General features: G+C 41.7%; 1 protein-coding gene across 5 annotated transcripts in view; it reads left to right on the top strand.

Moving 5' to 3' along the window:
- LOC138755721 (corticotropin-releasing factor receptor 2) overlaps nt 1-21,199 on the top strand; it is a 175,541-nt gene that overhangs the window by 75,596 nt on the left and 78,746 nt on the right. For 2 of the 5 annotated variants that reach the window (XM_069922177.1, XM_069922176.1), the window contains exon 1: nt 11,189-11,383. The exons of the other annotated variants lie outside the window; for them this stretch is intronic. In XM_069922177.1, coding sequence (XP_069778278.1) covers nt 11,191-11,383 — 193 coding nt within the window. In that variant the 5' untranslated portion in view covers nt 11,189-11,190. Of the gene's footprint in view, nt 1-11,188; nt 11,384-21,199 lie in introns of those variants that run through there. 5 annotated transcript variants of the gene reach the window in all.

Here is a 21,199-nt window from a genome sequence, read left to right as displayed (position 1 = left end):
ACCAGCAGTTTGTTTTTTGCATGCAGCATAAATTGAACTTTTTAAATTTAAACTTAAATGTTTAAATTAAGTTTAAGTTTAGACATACAGCACAGTTGCAGGCCATTTCAGCCCATGAGTCCATGCTGCCCGATTTACACCCCATTAATCTACACCCCTGGTAAGTTTTAAACAGTGGGAGAAACATATAGCCTCCGGAGAAAACCCAGGCAGACAAGAGTGTAATGATAGTGATTATGTTTGCATTTGCTACTAGCAAGGTTTTAAGGATTATAGTTCCTGGTTGATCACACTTGGCTGCCAGCAGGGGACTCCCACAGAAGGGGTGACTGCTGTATGCGATCAGAAATTGAGGTTTGCAAAACCTCTTAGCAGTGGTATTTCAGCAACTTTAAAATATAGAATCTTTTCCTTCATCCATGTGTTGTCTAAGAACTCAAACATACAAATACAAGATGAAACATGGTGTCAGAAGTGGGATGAAAGAAATTAAAAGGAATTAATTTAAAAGAAAAAATCTAAAGTTAGCAACTGATCAGTGAAGAGAAGCTAATGAAGTGAAAAATGGAAGGATTACACCCACCAATGAAACTTCAGTTGACAGGTAATGTGGCTTAAAATTGGAACAGATTCAAACAACATTTTGGATTATATTTAGCAGCAGTCGGAGATGATGAGAAAAGTGATAATGTGAATGGATTAGTTTTCTTACATGTCATGGGTGATGAAGCCCTGGAAGTGTATAATAACTTCACATTTGCTGCTGAAGGAACATAATTAAATTGGAAAAACTAATGGAACAGTTTGAGGTATACTGCATCCCTAAACATCCTGTGACGTTTAAGAGGTGCAGATTTTTCACGTAGGTACAGAAAACAGAAGAAAGTATTGATCAGTATGTGACAGAACTGAGAAACAGAAGCAAAACATGTGAATTTGGTGGACTGACTGACTCGCTGATAAAAGGTAGATTTGTGTGTGGTATTCCAGATAATAGTCTAAGGGAAAGACTGCTAAGAGAGCAAAATCTAGACCTGAAAATGCCACTGTAGAGCTGCAGAAACTGTAAAAATACAGGCAAAAGAGCTGTTCAGTGAAACTAGCTGCAATGTGGATGCAATGAGCAAGAACGGACATAAACTGTTTAACAAAAAGAGTGCCAGAGTAGAACGAGAGGTGTGGCCAGTGGACAAAGATGAAAGGGACAATTGAAAGCCGTGTCACCAATGCGGTGAACAACACCTAACAAAAAAGTGTCCAGCATATGGTAAAACATGCTACATGTGCAACAAAAGCAATCATTATGCCCATTGCTGTAGGAACCAAGTGCAACAAAGCAAAGTTCATGCAGTAGATGAAAGAGAGAAAGAGGAATTCCATGTAGACATTGTGACTGAAAACAAGAAAGAAAACAGACTGGATGTTGAGATTAAAAGTGAATGACATATACATTTCAGTTAAATTGGATACTGGAGCACAAATTAATGTAATATCAGAGATTGATTTTAAGAAGATTAGACCCAGACCAAAGATGTATGGTCAAAGATGAACAAAAGTGAAGGTGACAGGATATTCAGGTACCCATATACCAGTGCAAGGAGAATTCTGGGCATCTACCTATCAGAAACACAAAGACAAAGAGCACATGCTAGCATTCACTGTGGTACCAAAGGATGTACAGGCCATGCTAGGTTTAACAGCCTGTGAGAAAATGAACCTGGTAAAAAGAGTCCTCATTGTGGAAAGCGAAGGAGAGACAGTCTATGATGAACTTATGAAAGAGAACAATGACCTATTTCAAGGTCTAGGCTGCCTTCCAGGAGAACACATGATCAAAGTGGATAAATGTGTGCCACCAATAATACATCCATGCAGAAAAGTTCCATTTGTGTTTCAAAATCAACTAAAGGCAGAGTTGGACAGGATGGAAAGTTTGAACGTGATTCAGAAGATAGATGAGCCAATGGAGTGGGTGAGTTCACTTGTTCTTCTGGATAAAAAGAATGGAAGTCTTAAAATTTGCCTGGATCCAAGAGAACTAAACAGAGTAATAGAGAGAGAACACTTTAAGCTTCTGACACCTGAAGAAATCATGTTACAGTTTGCAAATGCCAAGTTTTTCAGCAAGTTAGATGCGTCATTGGGATTTTGGCAGTTGAAATTGGATGAAGCAAGTTCAAGACTGCATGTTAAATAGTCCATTTGGCAGATACAGATTCCTAGGTGACCATTTGGAATCGCCTCAGCTCCTGAAGTGTATCACAAAACTATCCATATGGTCTATGAGCACCTGGACGGAGTTGATACCTCAATGGAAGACAACATAGTATGGGGAAACCACAAGAGTGGAGCATGATGAGAGACTAAGGAAAGTGCTGGAAGCAACAAGGAAAGCAAACCTGAAGCTGAATAGAGAGAAAAGCCAGCTCGGGGTGACAGAACTAACATTTGTAGGGGATATTATTGGCAATGAGGGCATCAGACCAGATTCCAGAAAGGTGTCTGCCTTTGGGAACATGCCAAGACCACAATGTAAAAAGGATGTAAAGAGGTTCAACTATATGGGTAAATTTATATCCAACCTCTCAGAAAAGACGGCTCCATTGAGAAGACGAACAGAAAAGAACATTGAATGGGAGTGGGATCATGAGTATGAAAAGTCATGGAGAGAACTAAAGAAACTGCTCACAGAGGAACCAGTTCTGAGGTTTTTACGACCCAGCGAGACCCATCAAGATATCATCAGACACATCACAGAGAGGGCTCGGTGCAGTTCTTCTGAAAAACTATGATGACTGGCCATCCATTATGTATGCATCACACTCAGTGATAGATGGGGAGACATAATACACTCAAATTGAAAAGGAGCTGTGAAAGATTTCATCAGTTTGTGTCAGGACAAGCAATCAGTGTAGAGACTGACCATAAGCCCTTGATTGCTTTGTTCCAAAAGTCATTAAATGAATGTCCACTTAGAATACAAAAAATGATGCAACACTATACTGAATGTGGCGTAAACTCCGGGTAAGCCTGCAGACACCAAAATGGATAAAGACGTGAATGCCTTCATGGACATGATCGCAAGTGCACTGTCCATATCAGGTGCAAAAATGGAGCTCATAAAGTCAGAGACAAACAAAGATGAAGCACTGACACAACTGAGAAAAATCATCTAGGATGGATGGTCCAACATGAAGTAGGACTACTCCCCTGACATTACAGAATACTGGAACTGCAGGGTGGAACTATCAGAGATTGAAGACATCATCTACAAAGGAAGTAAAATCCTTATCCCAAAGAGTCTGAGAAAAGAGATACTAAAAAGGATCCATGTAGGACATCTCAGTTTTGAAAAGAGCACGGGAGGTGATGTACTGGCCAAGAATCAACAATGATATAACAAATGAAGTGTCAAACTGTACAGCATGCTGGAGGTATCAATTAAGTAATTCTGCGGAACCACTAAAGCCACACCCAGCACCATATAGACCTTACCAGAAGGTAGGCGCTGACCTACTCAAATGTCAAGGAAAGGATTATCTGGTAGTCACAGTCTATTACTCCCTATATCCAGAGGTGTGTAAACTGAACAGGTATGAAAGCCATATTATCCAGACATGGTGTGTCAAGGTCTTCACAGACAATGGGCCTCAGTTTATCAATTCAAAGTTCCAACATTTTGCCAGAGTTGGACTTTGTACACACCATATCAAGTCCACATTTTCCACAGTCTAATGATCTAATGGAAAAATCAGTACAGACAGTGAAAAGACTGATTATCAAGGCAAAAGACAGTGGAACGGACTTCTACCAGAGCATGCTAGTATACTGCACAATGCCACTCGAGTGTGGTATGTCACCAGCACAATTCCTTATGGGATGTAGGCTAAGATCAAACCTACCCATTCAGGAGAACCTCCTAAAAACAAAAGAGAAGGAGAAAATGAGGAAATTCAAAGAACAACAAAAAGAAAAGCAAAATTATTACTTTGTCAGAGGAACAAAAAACCTACTGGAATTCTATACTGGTGACTAAGTAAGGTGAAAAGACAAAACAAACTTATGGGCTTAGAAGGGAACTGTCTTTAGTGAAGTCCAACCAAGATCATACACCATTCAGACAGATGAAGCTGCTATTCCACTAAGAAATCATCGAGATCTTCAAATGGATCCAGCCACAGTAGAAGGAATGACGGATACTGTTGAAGAATCTGAAGACACAGCTGAGAAGACATCATCTGAAGCAACAACTCAGATTCAAAGATAATCAATCAATCAGGAGATTGTCAAGACATGTGAATCCTCCTAAGAGACTCATTGAGCAAATTTAAAGACTCCTGTTATAGAATGAAGTAGTGCTATCTTATTCATTCCAAGTTTTAGTGTATGTAAATGTGAACACACAAAACAAGTGTAAAAAATGTTAACAATGTTGATAATAACGAAAATGTAAGTTTCTGGTGTTAAAGTTAAAATTGCAGAGATATGCAAAGAAAACATGATAGTTTAAAGTAAGCTACTTTTTTTTAAGAAAGGGAGATGTTATGATAGTGATCAGGTTTGCCTTGCTACTATCAAGCTCCACTTTCAGATGGCCACCCGACAGCCACATTAGGGTAGAATAGGCAGTTTTACAGTCGGGTATTCTGACCACCTGAAAGAAGCTAAGGTGTTAAGGATTATAGTTCCTGTTTGATTCCACTCGGCTGCCAGTAGGGGGCTCACACAGAAGGGGAGACAGCTGTATGAGAGATCTGTAATGGAGGTTTGCAAAACCTCATGGCAAGCCTCATGGTGGCTGCTTACAACAACTTTAAAGTAAACAACCTTTTCCTTCATCCACGTGTTGTCTAAGAATTCACACATATGAACACAAGATGAAACAAATAGGAGAATCTACAAATTCCTTACAGACAGTGCGGGACTCAAACCCTGGCATGCTCCCGATCGCTGGTGCTGTAAAGGGGTTGTCCTAACCGCTACGCTAACCATGCCACCCTAGCATCTTACACTTCAGTGCATAATACAGCAATGCTGCCATCTGTGATCCCTGTGACAAAAGTGTTGTGTAGGAAAAATGATGTGGCCAAAGCATTAATATCTCGGTGGGAAGACCTTAGTTCATGTACTGATGTAGACTTGCTGCTGCGTTTTCACTTTGTTTCACGAAGAGTTAAAAACAAATGCCATTAAAGGCCATTTTGTCAATATGTCTGAGCAAAGTAGACATTGGTGCTTTTGTTAAATGCATTTATATAGAAAATGGAAACTGCACCAGGGTAAGAAGCACCAGGAAGTGCCAAGTTCAGATTTCTGATTGGATGGGATAGCTAATGAAAATAAGCACAACAAAAATGTGCTTAAGGTCTTTTATATATGAGTAAAAAAGGTGACAATGGATCCATTTTCTTGGTATGCTTTCCAGCCTGTTAAGGATACCTCTCAGAGATAGGTAAGACAGTTAAAAGAATGCAGATGTAAATATTGAGTATTTAAATTACAAATAAAATTACAATTTAAGATATACTTTTTCATCATATTAAAAAGTTAATACATGGGATAAAATAATGGATTTAAAAGCTCTAGAAACATCAGAGGTCAGATCTGGATTTGATTCTGACTTCCTGTTGGACAGCTGATGAATCTCTCTGATGCAAGATCAATTAACCAAAAGACTGAAGTACTGGAACTGAAGGCTTTCATTAGCTAGAGATGGACAGCATCCCTTGTGTTGCTGGCTCGCTCTGACCCGGGCTCAAACTGGGGGCAGGGTTGTAGCATGACAGTCGTTGTGGGGAATAAATGGGAGGAGTCACGAGCCGGCCAGTGTAAGCAGGGGCAACATACTAGATCAAAGGTATTTACATGTACAAGTGGTTTCACCACATTCTCGAAATAAATATAGTTGAAGCAGCTATTTTTTTTCTTGGCTATTTTTGAGAATTCTCCTCATCTTCAAAAAGCACTGATATGATTGACTCAGCCTGCAGTTTTTATTACCTCATCCAAAATAGCAGTTCCAGATGTCATGTACACAAATGAAGTGAGTGTCTGGAATCTTGCATCTTGTTCACCAATGATTAGAGTTGACAGTCACTGTGACTGGAGTTCTAAGCAGCCAGTCAGTCACCACAGAGCTCACCTGCAACTTTGCTTAAGGAAGGGCTCCATCACTGCCCCTGTCTTACCATCCATCCTTGGGAAGATGCACCTCTTTTATTTGCAGCTCTTCATCCTCAATATTTTTTCTCTCTTGTGGCCTTGTGTGTTCCACATCATATGAAATAGTGACCATCCATTATCTAAAAGCAAAATAGAATGTGAGTGTAACTTTGACATATAGTCAGTAGAACTTTTATGGGATTATGGATGACTAAAAGTAGTTTTCAATGGAAAATTGTACTTAACTGGGTCAGATTCACTGAAGTAAGACCTTGGAAACCTTTAAAGGTTAAATGATCTGACGGAAAACATTGTTGGTGCATTGTGAAGTATTGATCAGAACATCAGGGAGAACTCCTACATCTATATTTCAATCGTGTCAGAAGATCTTTTATGTGGCAGACAAGACCTCAATTTAATGTCCCATCCAAAAGAGAGCACTTGCAACTGTGTCACTCGTATACACGCATTGATCACAATAGATCATACTTTTATTAACCAGCTGAATTTAAAGCAACTTTGTGACGTTTTACCTTATTACTTTGGGGAATGGTTTTCCTCTTCAGTGTCTCAAAAGGAGCAAACTATTAGTACCAGCCTGTGATTTAGAGCCTCCTCTATTAATGCACTTTTGATACACATGACAATGAACTGGAAAATGGAAACAGTAGGTGAAAAACTTGATGATATTGTGAGTCCAGTAGAAATTAGATCATTGCTGAGCCAGGGAATACTTAGCGAATCAGGTAGGAATGCAGAGACAGTGGAAATGAATGTTGCAATTCATCGGAGCATTCAAGAGGCAAAGTGAATTTAGAGATGTATTGAAAAAAGAAAGGAGAGGAAAGGATAGAAGGCAGGAGTGGCTGGGTGTCAAAGATTGACGATGAAAGGCGAAAGGATTTGTAATGTGGCAAGGAACAGTACTTGAGTCTAGATGGAAAAAGTAGAGTTGTAAAGTTCCTCATTGAATGATGAGGTTTTACTGCAGAAGCTTTAACGGGGTCTTGTAAGACAAGTGTAGATCAAGTGCTGTGATGTGAGAGTAGGAAAAGAATTAAAGTAAAAGGTAACCAAAACTAAACGTTATTTCACAGTGTGGCAACTGAATGTATATTTGGTGATCCCAATCCCAACGTGGAGGAGATTACCACAACACGCATTGCAATATTCAAGGCCCACTTCAAAAACTTCAGGCAGGAGTTCTGCTATTCCAACTTATACCTCTTTTAAGAGCTAGCTTTTATTATTTTCTCAATTATCAATCCCTGTTACTATATATTACTGTTGTTTATATCATTTAATTTCTCCTACCTTTGTTCAATGTTTTCTTCTCTTCCAGATCCCCATTCCCTTTTCAGATATTAAGACCTGTTTGTCTCTACTCTTTTCCAGTTCTCATGCAAATCATGGACATAAAATATTCAATGTAGTTTTTCTCACGGCATGCTGAATATTGCCAATATTTTCAGTTTTTACATCATATTTTCAGCATCCACAAATTTTTACTTTACCATCTTGAATCTACCCGACTATGAAACCGAAGGCAGATAATCTTTGCCAAATTAGTGCCCAGTTTAAAACTGAAAATGATCTCTCTGTGTCGTGAATACACATGTCTATCATATTGTTACAAGTAGAATACTGAAGAAACTTTCTGACTCATTCATACCAAATATCTTAACTTGCCTACCTTGTCGTTTTAAAACTGTGTTGCAGTCATCCTGAGAGTTACTCCCACTTATTTTCTCTTGCTGCAGGATTTGAGATGTTTTTGAAAGTATTAAATAATTTCATCATTACTGTAAAGTGCATTGATCAGCAGTATAATGTATGTAAAGAGCAGTCAACACCAAGAAATCGTATCAATTTAATCATAACCAACACACATTCTTAAGAAAGTGTAATGTCAGCATGAAATTTTTGCCTTGCTTAACATTTCTACATCATTTAGAAAAAAAAAATATCTATATATTACCTCAATTTATTTACTGCTTTAAGGTCAGCAAAGATACCTTGAGGAATATGGATGAAGTCAAGAGCTGAAATAATCAGAAAGTAGGTTTGGTAAGATAGTTGTTTTGTACAACAGGATGATTATATTGCCTGCCTGATATTGCCAATATTTTTTGCTATAACAATAAAATTCTAAGGAGTGACAACTATTATTTCTTATATTACTGTAGGGTGGTTTTTCAGGCATATTAGATTGTAATATTAATCATAGCTCAGTGATAGGTGTGGATTCATTAGACTTGAGTACACAACCCTGGGCTGGCACTTCAGTCCAGCAATGAGTGTATACGAGTGACACAGTTGCAAGTGCTCTCTTTTGGATGGGACATTAAATTGAGGTCTTGTCTGCCACATAAAAGATCTTCTGACACGATTGAAATATAGATGTAGGAGTTCTCCTTGATGTTCTGATCAGCTTTAATACTTCCACCATCAATTGAAACAGGGGACATGGTTTATTTATTTAATTATTGTTCATTAGTTTTACGTTCATTGTTGTTCTCTACTCAACTATCTTGCTGTATTTTCTACAATTCAAAAGTTTGAAATTCACCAAAATATACATAATTTTCAGGAAGTAAAATGAGTCTACTTCTGCTTCTATAGCATTGAAAAGGGATTTTGGGGAACATGAATTTTAATGTTGATACTTTTTGGGGGTGTTTAGTTATAATTAAGCATTTGTTGACTGGTTACAATTAGTTGTCTGGTATCTACTATCAGTGGGTCCGATGCAGATAATTTTATTACTAGCTACCAAAATACAAGTGGGTTTAGTGTAGCCATGTGTGCAATTCCAGTCACCCCATTACAGGAAGGTTGAGGAAGCTTTGGACCTTGGAACAGGTAAAGAAGGGAGGTGCCAAGATGTTGCCAGATAAGAGGCTTTGAATTAAAATGGCAAACTTGGGATGTTTTCTTCAGAACATCAGAACCTGAGGGAAGAGCTGATAGAAGTTTATAAAATGGTGAGATAAATATTTTTCCTGGAGGACATACATTTAAGGTGAGGTGGAGGGTGGAGGCAATGGATAGGGGGTTTTAAAAAAAGATAAGCAGACAGGTTTTTTTTCCCACAGACAATGGGAGATGCCTAGGATAGGCTGTCAAGGGTAGTGGTGGAAGGACATGTGATTATAGCATATAAGTGAAGTAAGTAGACATATGACTCAAGAGTGAAGAGATATGGATCATGTGCAGGTATAATAGACAGTTCAATTTTGACATCATGTTTATAAAACATAACACAGCACAGTACAGGCCCTTTGGCCCTCAATGTTGTGCTGATCCATATATTCCTTCCTAAAAAAATGTACTAAACTCTCCCTACCTATAACACTCTATTTTTCTTTCATCCATGTGCCGATCTAAGAGTCTCTTAAATGCCCCCAGTGTTTCAGCCTCCACCACCATCCCCAGCAAGGCATTTCAGACACCCATAACTTTCTGTGTAAAAAAAAACTTACCCTTGATGATGCCGAACTTCCCTCCCTTAACTTTGCACCTATGTCCTCTGGTGTTTGCTAATCCTGCCCTGGGAAACGGGTTCAGTGCAGATATTGTGAGTTGACAGACCTGTACTGCTCTGCTCTAAGTTCTTGCATTAATTCCTCGCATCTACACTTGCCTGCATTCCTCTAGTGCCATAGAACATTTTAGCACAGAAAAGACCCTTTGGCTCATCTAGTCTGTCCTGTACAATTTTCCACCTTGTCCCATCGACCTGCCCCAGGACCATAGCCCTTCACACCTCCTACATCTGTAGCTATCCAAATGTATTTGAAATGAAACCACATCTACGACTTTTGCTGACTCATTTCTCATTCTCAGCACCCTCTGAGTGGTGACCCTTGATGTTCCCTTTAAATAATTTCACCTTCGCCATTTACCTGTGTCCCTTGTTCTTGTCTCACCCAACCTCACTGTAAAAAAACATGATTGTATTTACCCTATCTATAGCCCTCATTTTTTGTACACTTTTTCCAAATCTCCCCTCATTCTCCAAAGCTCCAGGGAATAAAGTTCTGACCTATTTAACCTTTCCTAATAATTCAGCTTCTGGAGACCCGGTAACATGCTTGTGCATTTTCTCGACATTTTTTCAATCTTAATGATATGTTTTCTGTAGGTAAGTGATCAAAACTGCACACAATACTGCAAATATGGCCTCACCAATGTCTTAAACAACTTTAGCATAACATCCCAATTCTTGCTCTCAATATTTATGAAGGCCAGTGTGTCAAAAGCTTTCTTTACAACCCAATCCATTGGTGACACCACTTTCAAGGAATTGTATTTTTGTATTCCCAGATCCCTCTGTTCTACCACACTCCACAGTGCCCTACTCTTTACAGTGTAAGCCCTACTCTAGCTTGTCGTCCCAAAGTGCAATAGTTCACATTTGTCCACATTAAATTCCATCTGCCATTTTGCCTATGCTTTGCTTATTAGGTGACCATCTATGTACGTGTGTCATAAAATCTGGGAGTGATAAGAATTTGGGGAGAACAGAAATATAGGATTAATGTAGGATTAGTGTAAATGGGGAATTGATGGCCCAATGAGCCAAAGGGCCTGTTTCTCTGCCGATTCTATTATGTTTTTTTATACAGGAACAGTGTGTCTTTTTACATAGCATGCTGGCATTGTGATATCAAAAGAGGGGGTACATGCAACTCCACCGCATCGACATCGACTGTGATGTTTAACATATCCTTCAAATCGAAACAAAATGGCGATAGATCTTGATATGCTTATGGTGCTAGCAGTGAATTTGTTATAGCACTCTTCAAGCCCAGGCTAATTTCCTGCACATCACGCATGACTTCATGATGCGCAAATGGATGCAGAATCCATGCAAACAAAGTATTCATGCGAACAGAAATACATTGGAGGAAATTTGAAGAGAAACAGGAAGCAGTTTGAAGCAGAAATTTGTGCAGACCTTAGATGCCATAGATGGGGATGTTTCCTACTTCTGAGTCAATTCACACTGCTGTCAGATAGAAAAATATGGAGGAGAGAGAGACCACATGGTTTAATGTCCTCAACAATTTTGATGAAGATGAGTGGAGGGCTCAGTTCCATATGTCTTGGGACATTTTTGACTTTGTATCGGGACTCATTGAGCCACATTTGAGGTGCAAGACAACAAAATGGCGACAACCTCTGGAACCTTGGCTGAGACTCACGCATGCTACCCCAGGTGAATATCAATATATAAATTGTATTTTTGGTGTCAATGTGACCACTGTCTGTGTGTTGGTATGCCAAGTAACAGGAGTATTGAAAAGAGGCCTATTCAAAGGTTTGGTTGACCTGACGAGTGGTGCATGACTCCAGGAGAAAATGGATGCATTTGCAGAGCGGGGGTATCCAATGTGTGCTGGTGCCATTGATGGCACACATATTCCCATCAGAGCCCCTCATGAGGACCCTCAAGCTTACTATAATAGGAAAGGCTGGCACACCATGATTCTACAGGTGGTTGTAGACCACAACTACTGGTAAGGATCATGCCCCGAGTTACAATTATTGCTCTTTATTAAATAAGGTGTTTCAAATGCCTTTTTAAACATAGACTTCTTGTTGATCCAGCTTCATAAATGTGTATGTTGGTTGGCCTGGGTTTTCTCATGATGCTTGAATTTTAACCAACTCGTTCATCTACAGAAAGGCCAATGAACAAGGCGGGTACCTCTTTACCGGTGAAGTAAGTTAATGTACCCCAATGTACAATGATTTATGTGTCATTCTTAGAGGGTGCATGAGCCACTTATACATTGTTCTGCCGACAGAAATCCAAAACTGTTAATGGAATGGAAATTCCTGGGCATCTAATTGAAGACCCAGATTACTCACTGAGGAAGGGGTTGATGAAGGGGTTCACAAACCACAATGAACTCGATCAACAGCAGCACAGCTACAACTTCCATTTGAATTTGGCAAGAATTGTGGTGGAAAACGCATTCAGATGTCTCAAAGGTCACTGGAAGGTGCCTGGCCAAGCATCTTGATATTTGTACCACTTTTGTATCAGACATAGTTGTTGCATGTTGTGTACTACACAAAATACGTGAGCTCAACAAGGAACATTTGTCTGAGTGGAATGATAATTACCTGATATCCCTGAGGAGCTTGACTAGATTGTTTATCAAGGTGTACAAGCACACAGTCACCAGGCGATCCGTGAGGCAATTATATCCCTTCTGTAAGAAAGTAAGCTAGTAAATATCAGTTTTTGGTAGTGTATTTCGTGCACTTGTCATAGAATAGTAGTTGAGATGTAAACAAAAATAAAAACATAATTCAACTGCATTTCACTATTTAAAACTGTGCAATAAAACCATTAATCAATGACCATTTGCAAAATTCACATTATTGGAGCAGCTGGAGGAGGGAGGAAGATGAGGATGATTGAAAAGACTCATATACTTCAACTGAGGTCATGCTGCTGTGGTATCTGTTAAAAATAATGGCTATAAGGTTGATGTGTGTGGTACTGTTGGATGGGAATTTGTGACAGTGACACGGGAGGTTGATGCTGTTGAGCAGAGGATGACGTTTGAGTCATCATGTCCCTCATGAGCGAGGCCTGGTTTTGCATTTACTGCTGGATATCTTTGAACATTTGTCCAAACCCTGCCATCTCCTCTGAACAGGTACATCTATCAGCCTCATGTGGTGCCATCTCCTCCTCCTGTACCTCTCTTTCTTCATCCACTCCTGACAGGCCCTCTGCACCTCCTGTCAAATATGCTCCCTCTCAACAATCTCACCGTCCATTGAGTGCAACATCTCCCTTATTTCCTGGATCACCACCTGTGCCTTGGTAGGGCTTGGACTCTTCTTTAGGTGGCTGGGATCCTGGAATGCAAAGCAACAATAGTAAGACCACTCTTTACAAAATGCATGACAAAATTTGTTGATCATGAGAAGAAATAAGTTTTTAACCTGGTTTCTCTTGAGGCACAGGTGCTGTATTGCTCAGCTCACTTGGGAACTTGGCATCAGGACTGCTGCTGGAGGAGGGAGATGCATCTGGACCCACATCAGGGGATGATGGATCATCATTGTTGCCCCTTAGTGCTGCTGGGCGTACTGAATGGCTTATGCCCCAGATGGCATAACAAAGTTAAAAGTATGGTCAGTCCAATAGCCCCCTGTCACTCTGGACATTGTGGACAATTACTTGTGTGGTGCGCTGTTAGCCAGAATCAGATACACACAAGATAAAGACTGTACAACAGGCTTTAATCCACAAAGACCTCCACAGAGCCAGGCTGGCTGTAGCTGCAGTAACTCTGAGTGAACGTCGGGAGGCTGGCGCAGGCTTATATCCCGGAGGATGATTGATAGCCAACCGGGTGGGGCTTGACCCCTTCAGGTCGACTGATTTGCAGCTGGCCAGGTGTTGTCCTGTCCCCTCACACTTCTGCAGGTACAGAGGTTGCCCCAGTAGGCCAGCTGTACCTTCCTGCAGGTATAGGTGTTGTCCCCTGCAGTAGGCTGGTGGTGTACCACCACATTCACCCATTTCTTTAAAATTGTCCCGGGTGGGGGGGGGGGGGGGGGAGGACACAGTAACAAGGAATCATACCCACTATACACATACAATATTTACAGGTTGAGATGATCCGGCAGCCGCCGGGGTCTTTGTGACCATCATAGGACTGGCTCCTGGTCACTGGAGGCATCCAACTGGCTGTAATCCACGACCATCGTCAGCTTACTTCCTCCTTTGACCACCAGCACTTGGACTCTCCAAGGGCTGTTATTGGGCTCTATAACACCTTCTGCCAGGAGTCGCCGGACCTCACCTTGATGAAGCCTCTGTCTGTGGTGCAATAGTGCCTACTTCTGGCGGCAATCGGCTTGCAGCCTAGCGCAAGATGTGGGAAGATTACTGGTGGGGTGATGTGCAGTATGGAGAGGCCAGGGCTGGTAGGTTGTTGTGCTGTGTAACGTGAGTGGAGGTTGGGGCCCACCGAAGGCAAGGGTGACACCCTGCAGGTGGCACTGGAAATCTAGGCCCAGGAGGACTGGGGCTCAGAATTTGGGTATGACCAGGAGCCTGAACCCCGTGTAAGTCTCCCCTCCCACAGTTATATCAGCTGAGCAGCACCCGAGGGTACCAATAGTCTTATCCTTGGTGGCAAGGGTGATTGAGCAGGTGGTGGGGTGGACTTTTAATATCAGGGAATGGGCCATGCTTGGGTGAATGAAACTCTCGGTGCTGCCACTGTTGAACAGGCATTTCGTTACCTGCCCGCTGACTTGCTCATACATCATAGAGTGCCCGAGATTGTGAGGGATGTCCCTGGTCAGCGTGGTAGCGGCCAGGACCATCTCAGAGTCGGAGATGTCGCTCTTTGGTTGTGCGCAGCGATTCATGGCACCCGCAGGCGTGGGGAGCGTCAGTAGGATGGCCTGGTCATCACCAATGTTGACCACGTCAATGTTGGTCATTGGGTGCGGTGTGCAGCAGCCGATGGCACCTGGAGGGATGGGGACCATCGATAGGGTGGCCTGGTCACCGCCCATGTTGACCATGTCATTCTCAACATTGTTGGGGGCCCTCCTTGTCAGCCCAAGATGGCGGTGGCATATGGGGCCCGCAGTGTGGCTGGCCTCCTTCCCAAGCCATGTTCGTTGCACTGGGGGAAGTGATGTCATTACGACATTATGATGTCACATCATGAGCCGGAAGTGACCTCGCTGTGGTTCTCGACGAGCGGCGCTGGCGAAGGCAGGGGTTGAGGCACATGCTGCGACAATCGCTGGTGGAGCTGGATGTTGCACCATCGAGGTCGGGGAAGGCAGAAGTCGTAGCGGGGAAAATGGTGCCACCAGGCACATGCACTTGGAGGGGTCTGCAGGGGAGGTAGGGAGGTCATAGAGGGCCGCTGAGCTGCCGGCTGTTATTGAGAGGTACTCTTTAGTGAAGTGACCTTTCTTGCAGCATCGGGAACAATACTGGTTCCTAGCCAGGCAGTTTTGGCACGATCGTCAGTCTGACCCACACCAGGACCCACAGTACTTACAGGGGTACCGGGCACCTGCCGCAGTGACATTTTCCTTCCCAGCTCAGTCTGGGGCTGCAACTGCAGTGTGAGAAGGCCATGAAGGAGCCTGGGGAACCTGGAATCGAAGGTTTCGATGTGCAGGGATGCCGCTTCCAGGGTTTGGACCACTTCCACTGTCTTGGTTAGGGCGTAGATATTGTTTTCCAGCAGCTTCTGCCGGATGGCCGTCGAGCATAGCCCTCAGATGAAGGCATCCTGGATCAGCCTCTCAACCTCTTCTGCACCTACCTGGGGTTTAGTCAGATATGGTTCGGCCAGCTCTCACAGGTGTCCCAAGTAAGACTCAACCGTCTCCCCGGGTAGCTGGGCTCGGGTGTTGAGGAGGTACCTTGTATAGACCGCATTCATGGGGTGCTTGTACAACTTCTTGAGAGTGTCCATTGCGCTCTTGTAGGTGGAGCAGCCTTTGGTTGCCTGGAAGGCGTGGGGACCCAGCTTTGTCCGGAGTAGGACCAACCTCTTCCGATCTGAGTCCAGGATACTGCCTTCATGTGCCTTGATGATTACCTCGACCACGTGTTGCCAGATCTCGAAGCGTGTCTGGGCTTCCGGGTTGCGTGGGTCGACTTTGAGGCTCCCTGAGCTCAGGAGTTTTTCCATGGCAGCCATGGGAAAAAATTTTGTGGATTAAATTGTGGTGTGCTGTTAGCCAGGATCAGACACACACAAGTTAAAGACTGTACAACAGGCTTTAATCCACAAAGACTTCCACAGAGCCAGGCTGGCTGTAGCTGCAGTAACTCTGAGTGAGCTTCGGGAGGCCGGCGCAGGCTTATATCCCGGAGGGTGATTAACACCTGACTGGGTGAGGCTTGATCCCTTCAAGCCGACTGATTGACAGATGGCCTGGTGTTGTTCTGTCCCTTTACACTCCTGCAGGAACAGAGGTTTCCCCCTGCAGTAGGCCAGCGGTATCTTCCTGCAGGTACAGGTGTTTCCCCCTGCAGTAGGCCGATGGTGTAAACCATACCCTGATGCTACTTCTAAATCAGGTATTTAAGGTTGCTAATCACTTATGACTTGTCATGATTAAACCCCTCCTCACATTTTTAATGCTATCTGATCTAATATCATTCCATCCTTCACTGTGCCCATTATGTGGCGGTTTATTTCATTTTCCACATGGATAGTGAGGTGCCCACGGCTCTCAGAATCACTCCAGTTGGCAGACATTGTGGTCGTTGGATGCTGCGAATTGTCTGTTGGCTGTTCAATGCTGATAACTGACCGACTTTTAGATTCATATGTTCAAATCTCACGCTGAAATGTCGCACACATTACGTGTCATCAAATGTCAATCCAAGGTCATATTAATTAGCTGAGTTGGTCCAGGAATGCCTGCAGTGCAGTTTACACTGCAGGCATTCCGGGAATTTTACTAGGTCCCTTGGCGGTAAAAAAACGGAACTGGAGTTATACCCCCATTCTGTTTCCATGCTGTTTGTACAGCACACATTCGTAAAAATGGAAAAAAATGGCCCAGAATGAAATGGCTGTGGTAAAAGCATATGTGACTCTGTAAGGTCTCACATGAGAAGTTAATGAAACACGTAAAGGCATATGGGATATAAGAGAGAGTGATAATTCAATCAAAAATTGGCTCAGTGGCAGGAAACAAAGCTTAATTATCGACAGGCATTTTGGTTGCAAGAAAGCCATGGTAAGTGGGATTCTATGAGATTCAATGCTTGGTCTCTTGTTCTTTTGTTTTTATATATTAATGATTTTAGACTCCTTTGGGCCATACCCGCATGAAGAAGTTTGTTGATGATGCTATTGGGTGGTTGAAATGAGGAAAAGCTTTAGTCTGCAAGAAGATCTGCTGGAAAGAAAATTGGAAAATCAAAATTAATTGACAAAAGTGAAGTAATCCATTTGAGGAGATGCAACAAGCCAACAAAATATACGACAAATGGGAAGATGTTATGGAGTTTATCAGCTGAGGCATTAAAAATGGTAGTTTGCTGGACAATGAAGAAGGTCATCAAAGATTGCAAAGCCAAGGGCCAAGGAATGGCAGATGGAGTTTAAATTGGAAAACTGTGAGCTGTTACTCTTTGGTAAATCAAACCAAGGCATTGTAAATGGTTGGTCTCTGGAGTGTGTTGTAGAAAGGAGAGACCAAGAGGTACAGGTACACATGGTTCAATGAAAATTCAGGGAGATGAAGAAAGCATTTGGCATGGTTGGCTTTTTTGGTTCAGACATTGAGTACAGGAACTAAAAGTATGGCTGGAGGGCGTGGGAACCCAGCTTTGACCGGAGTAGGACCATAGCTGTTCATGCTATGGCTTCACAAGACAGTGGTGAAGCCACATTTGAAATGTTGTGTGCAGATCTTGTCATCTTTCTATAGGAAGGATATTCATTAAAGGTTCACGAGGGATGTTATCGGGACTGAAAAACTTGAGTTATAGCGAGAATAAATGATAGGACGCAGAGAACGTTGTAGAACAGAGACTTGAATGCACAGTTCCATGATAGTGGTAAATTATATGGACAATGTGGGAAAAAGATATTTGGCATGTTTGTCTTCATTGAACAGGATACTGAGTTCAAAAGTTGGGACGTCATGATACTTCAATACAAATATTGGTGAGATCACATTTAAAGTATTGTGTTCAGTCTGGTCACCCAGCCATAGGAAGGATATCAATGTTGGAAGGGGTGCAACCAGGAGATTCACCAGGTTGGGTCTGGAGTTATTTTAATGAGGTTTTTATTCCCATAAGCAAGGAGGCTAAGGGATGGCCATAAAGAATGGTTATAAACTCATGAGGGGTATGGACAAAGTAAATACCCACAGTCTTTTTCTCAAGGTGCATAATTCTAGAACTAGAGGCATAAGCTCAAGGTGAGTGCGAAGAGATTTAAGAGGGACCTGAGGGGAAATCTCAGTTACTCTATGAGGGCTGGATAGGAGAGTTTATGACTTAGGGGCATGTTTAAAGTATTTTGTAATTATTTCTGATCGTTATGTATGCATGTCATTTGTGTGAAAAGTGTACTATGTCTGTGTGTGTGCACTATGGTCCGGAGATACACTGTTTCGTCAGGTTGCATATGTATAATCAGATGACAGTAAACAAACTTAAACTTGAAAAGCCGGAACTGCATCACCGTACTATTTCCTCCCTCTCTAATAAGGAAATATTTAAAATAGGCCTGAGGAGGAGCATTTGCATGGAGTGTGAAAAACAAGTTGCCAGGGGTAGAGGTGTATACAGTTACCACACTTAACAGACATTTGGGCATGGGTAGAAAAGGGTCGGAAGGATGTGGGCCAAATGAAGTTGCCTTCTCAGATGGAACCATCTGAGATAAACAACTTGATGGGTGTGGACAACTTGGGCCAAAAGGTCTGCTCCATGATGCATGATTCAATGGCTCTGTGACGCTAACAATATATGTGTAGGGCATATATAAGAGCACAATGAAACATATAATTTAGACCTTGAATACTGCTTTAAATATTGCAGAAAGGTTGTGTTCATAGTGAAGAGGATGCAAAAGAGATTTACAGTTGTTGCCATATCAGTGGGTCAGTTAGTTTCTTTAGAAGGTCAATATGCTGGGTTGAGACTCTGCACCTCTATTAATCCTGATGCAAGATATTGTTCTGGAAGGTTGACCAACCCTCTGCTGCCAATATACTGTCTGGACAACTGAGTTGCTCCAGCATTTTGCTCTTTGCTCCTGGTTATAACATAGGCAGTCTCTTTTGGAAGAAAGGAAGCTGAAGGGAGAATTAATTGAGGTGTATGAGAAAATAAACTTTCTGTTAGGGAGGTTGTGATGAGTTATATTATATTTTATATTAAATATGCTTTTAAAAGAGATAGATTGTGGGGGTTCAGTGCAGGTCACTTCACAAACGAGATCTCATTTAAAAAGCTTGCTTTTGTATATTTAGCTTTATCCGTAGTGAAAAAAATATTGCTAGTACGTAGAAAGATACAAATATGATTGATATCAATAGATGGCATAATGAGATGAAATATTGTTTAATAATGGAAAAAATTATGTATGTTTTGCATGATAATTATAATTTTTTTATTAATAAGTGGCTGTAATACTTGGAATATTTACATTTCAATTTATATTGATTAGATTTTAATATGTATACTTAACTTTTTTTAATATTCTTTTTTTCTTTTTTTATGGCTCTCCTTAGGAGAGTTGGCTGAAGGGGGGGTTCTTTCTTTTTCTTTTTTTTCTTTTTTTCTATATATATAAAAAATTGTTCATGTTCATGTTTAATTGCTGTATATGTCATATATTATTTGTTTTTTGAATGAATAAATATTTTTTTTTAAAAAAAGCAAGTGCTTTGCTGAAAGTGAGACATTGAGGAACCAAGTGCTTTTGCAAAGGCAATAAAACTATTTTGGTGCAAAGAAACAGTTCAGGCTCAAAGGGCTGATAAAGATCTTTCAAGGATTGGGTTAGCCCTGCTAGAAGTTTTAGTTTTTACAAGCAGAGAGAGAGAAAATAAACCAAACAGGCTTAGAGAGAGAACTAAGTTCAATAGGAGCAGCTGGGACTAGAACATGACAAGCTGGTAAGCTTGTTAAAACCCAATTTTGAAGACAGGTTGTGAGTTCTGAGTTCAGCCTGGTGAAAACCCTTGTAGTCCTTACAAGAGGAAATGGCTGGCTAGAGTGTTTCTCCTAAAACAAGGGAAACTCTGCGGTGACGTGGAAGAAGAGGTTATCATTTGGAAAACCCATAATGGGCCAAGTTTCTTCGGCAAGACACTGAAGTGGCTGATAGGAAGAAATCAGTTTGTGTGTGTCCAACAAGCAATAAATTTCTCTCTGAAACCCAACAAGAACATTCCTGAGTGGTTACCAATTACCTTTAAGAACCAGAGCTTGATCAAAATTCATAAATGTTAAATTCTGTGACAGTATAAGAATTGCCTAATAACGGTGAACTTGGTGATGCAAGAAATGAGATTGGACTGTGAATCAAAGAACTTTCCTGAACGTATACACATTGCATACATATGTACTTAGAATTAGAAGAAGGTTAAGTTAGGTTAAGTTAAGTTAATAGTAATAAGTTAAAGTTTGATCCAATTTTTATGTTTAAAGAAAATTAAAAATATCTTTTATTTAAGTAACCATTTGTCTTGGTGAATTTCTATTGCTCTGGGTTTTGAGGTCCTCTGGACTCGTAACAGAGGTGAATAGATTAAAGATTCAAAATCCCTTTATTGTCATCTAATAGCACAGAACATGCAATATTACACAAAATAGCCTTCAGACTGCCATAAGGGAGACAATGAGTGTTGCCGCCGCCTCTTTCAGTAAGAGAGGAAGAGAAGCAAAAGAGTATCCAGAGTCACTGAGGATCCGTAGATTCACTCCTGCAGCCTCCGCAGCCGCATCAACTCCTGTCCGATTCATTATCAACCCAAGCTCCAGTTCTAAATCTCTGACACGATCAGGATGTCTTCAGTGCCTGAAGCTCTTCAGGTGTCCTTCTTACCCTTAGCATCCTCTCGAATCTTGGCTCTGATATCTACTTCCATGAGCCAGTATCCACCAGCTTGCAGTCCATGTGGGTCCCCCGACTTCAAATCACGCGCAGCCTGTGAGGGTCCCTAAGCTATTAGCCACTTGCTGGTCTGCTGTCATGGTTGCCCTCCCTGAAGGGTCATCTCCTCTGGTTCTCCTTCTAAACAAGTTCTTCCCATTTCTGGTACCCTGCGCTGGTCCAGTGTTCCGTGAAGTCTGAAACCCTTTGTGGTCTCTACCGCTGACTTGGGCACTGACCTTGTGGTTGCAGGATTTTACTTACAAACACCGTTAGATCCATTAGCAGGCTGCTTAAAGGGTCTGCTAGCAATTGGACCAGGGGAGCAGCTCTCCACTCTTCCTGGATATTTTTAAACTAATGTAATTGTCCAAAAAATTAAAGGGGAAGCAGTA

Source organism: Narcine bancroftii, chromosome 2, assembly GCF_036971445.1.
Source record: "Narcine bancroftii isolate sNarBan1 chromosome 2, sNarBan1.hap1, whole genome shotgun sequence".
Classification (NCBI taxonomy): Eukaryota; Metazoa; Chordata; class Chondrichthyes; order Torpediniformes; family Narcinidae; genus Narcine; species Narcine bancroftii.
Note: the sequence above shows the minus strand (reverse complement) of the source record. Positions and strands in the feature narration are given on the sequence as shown.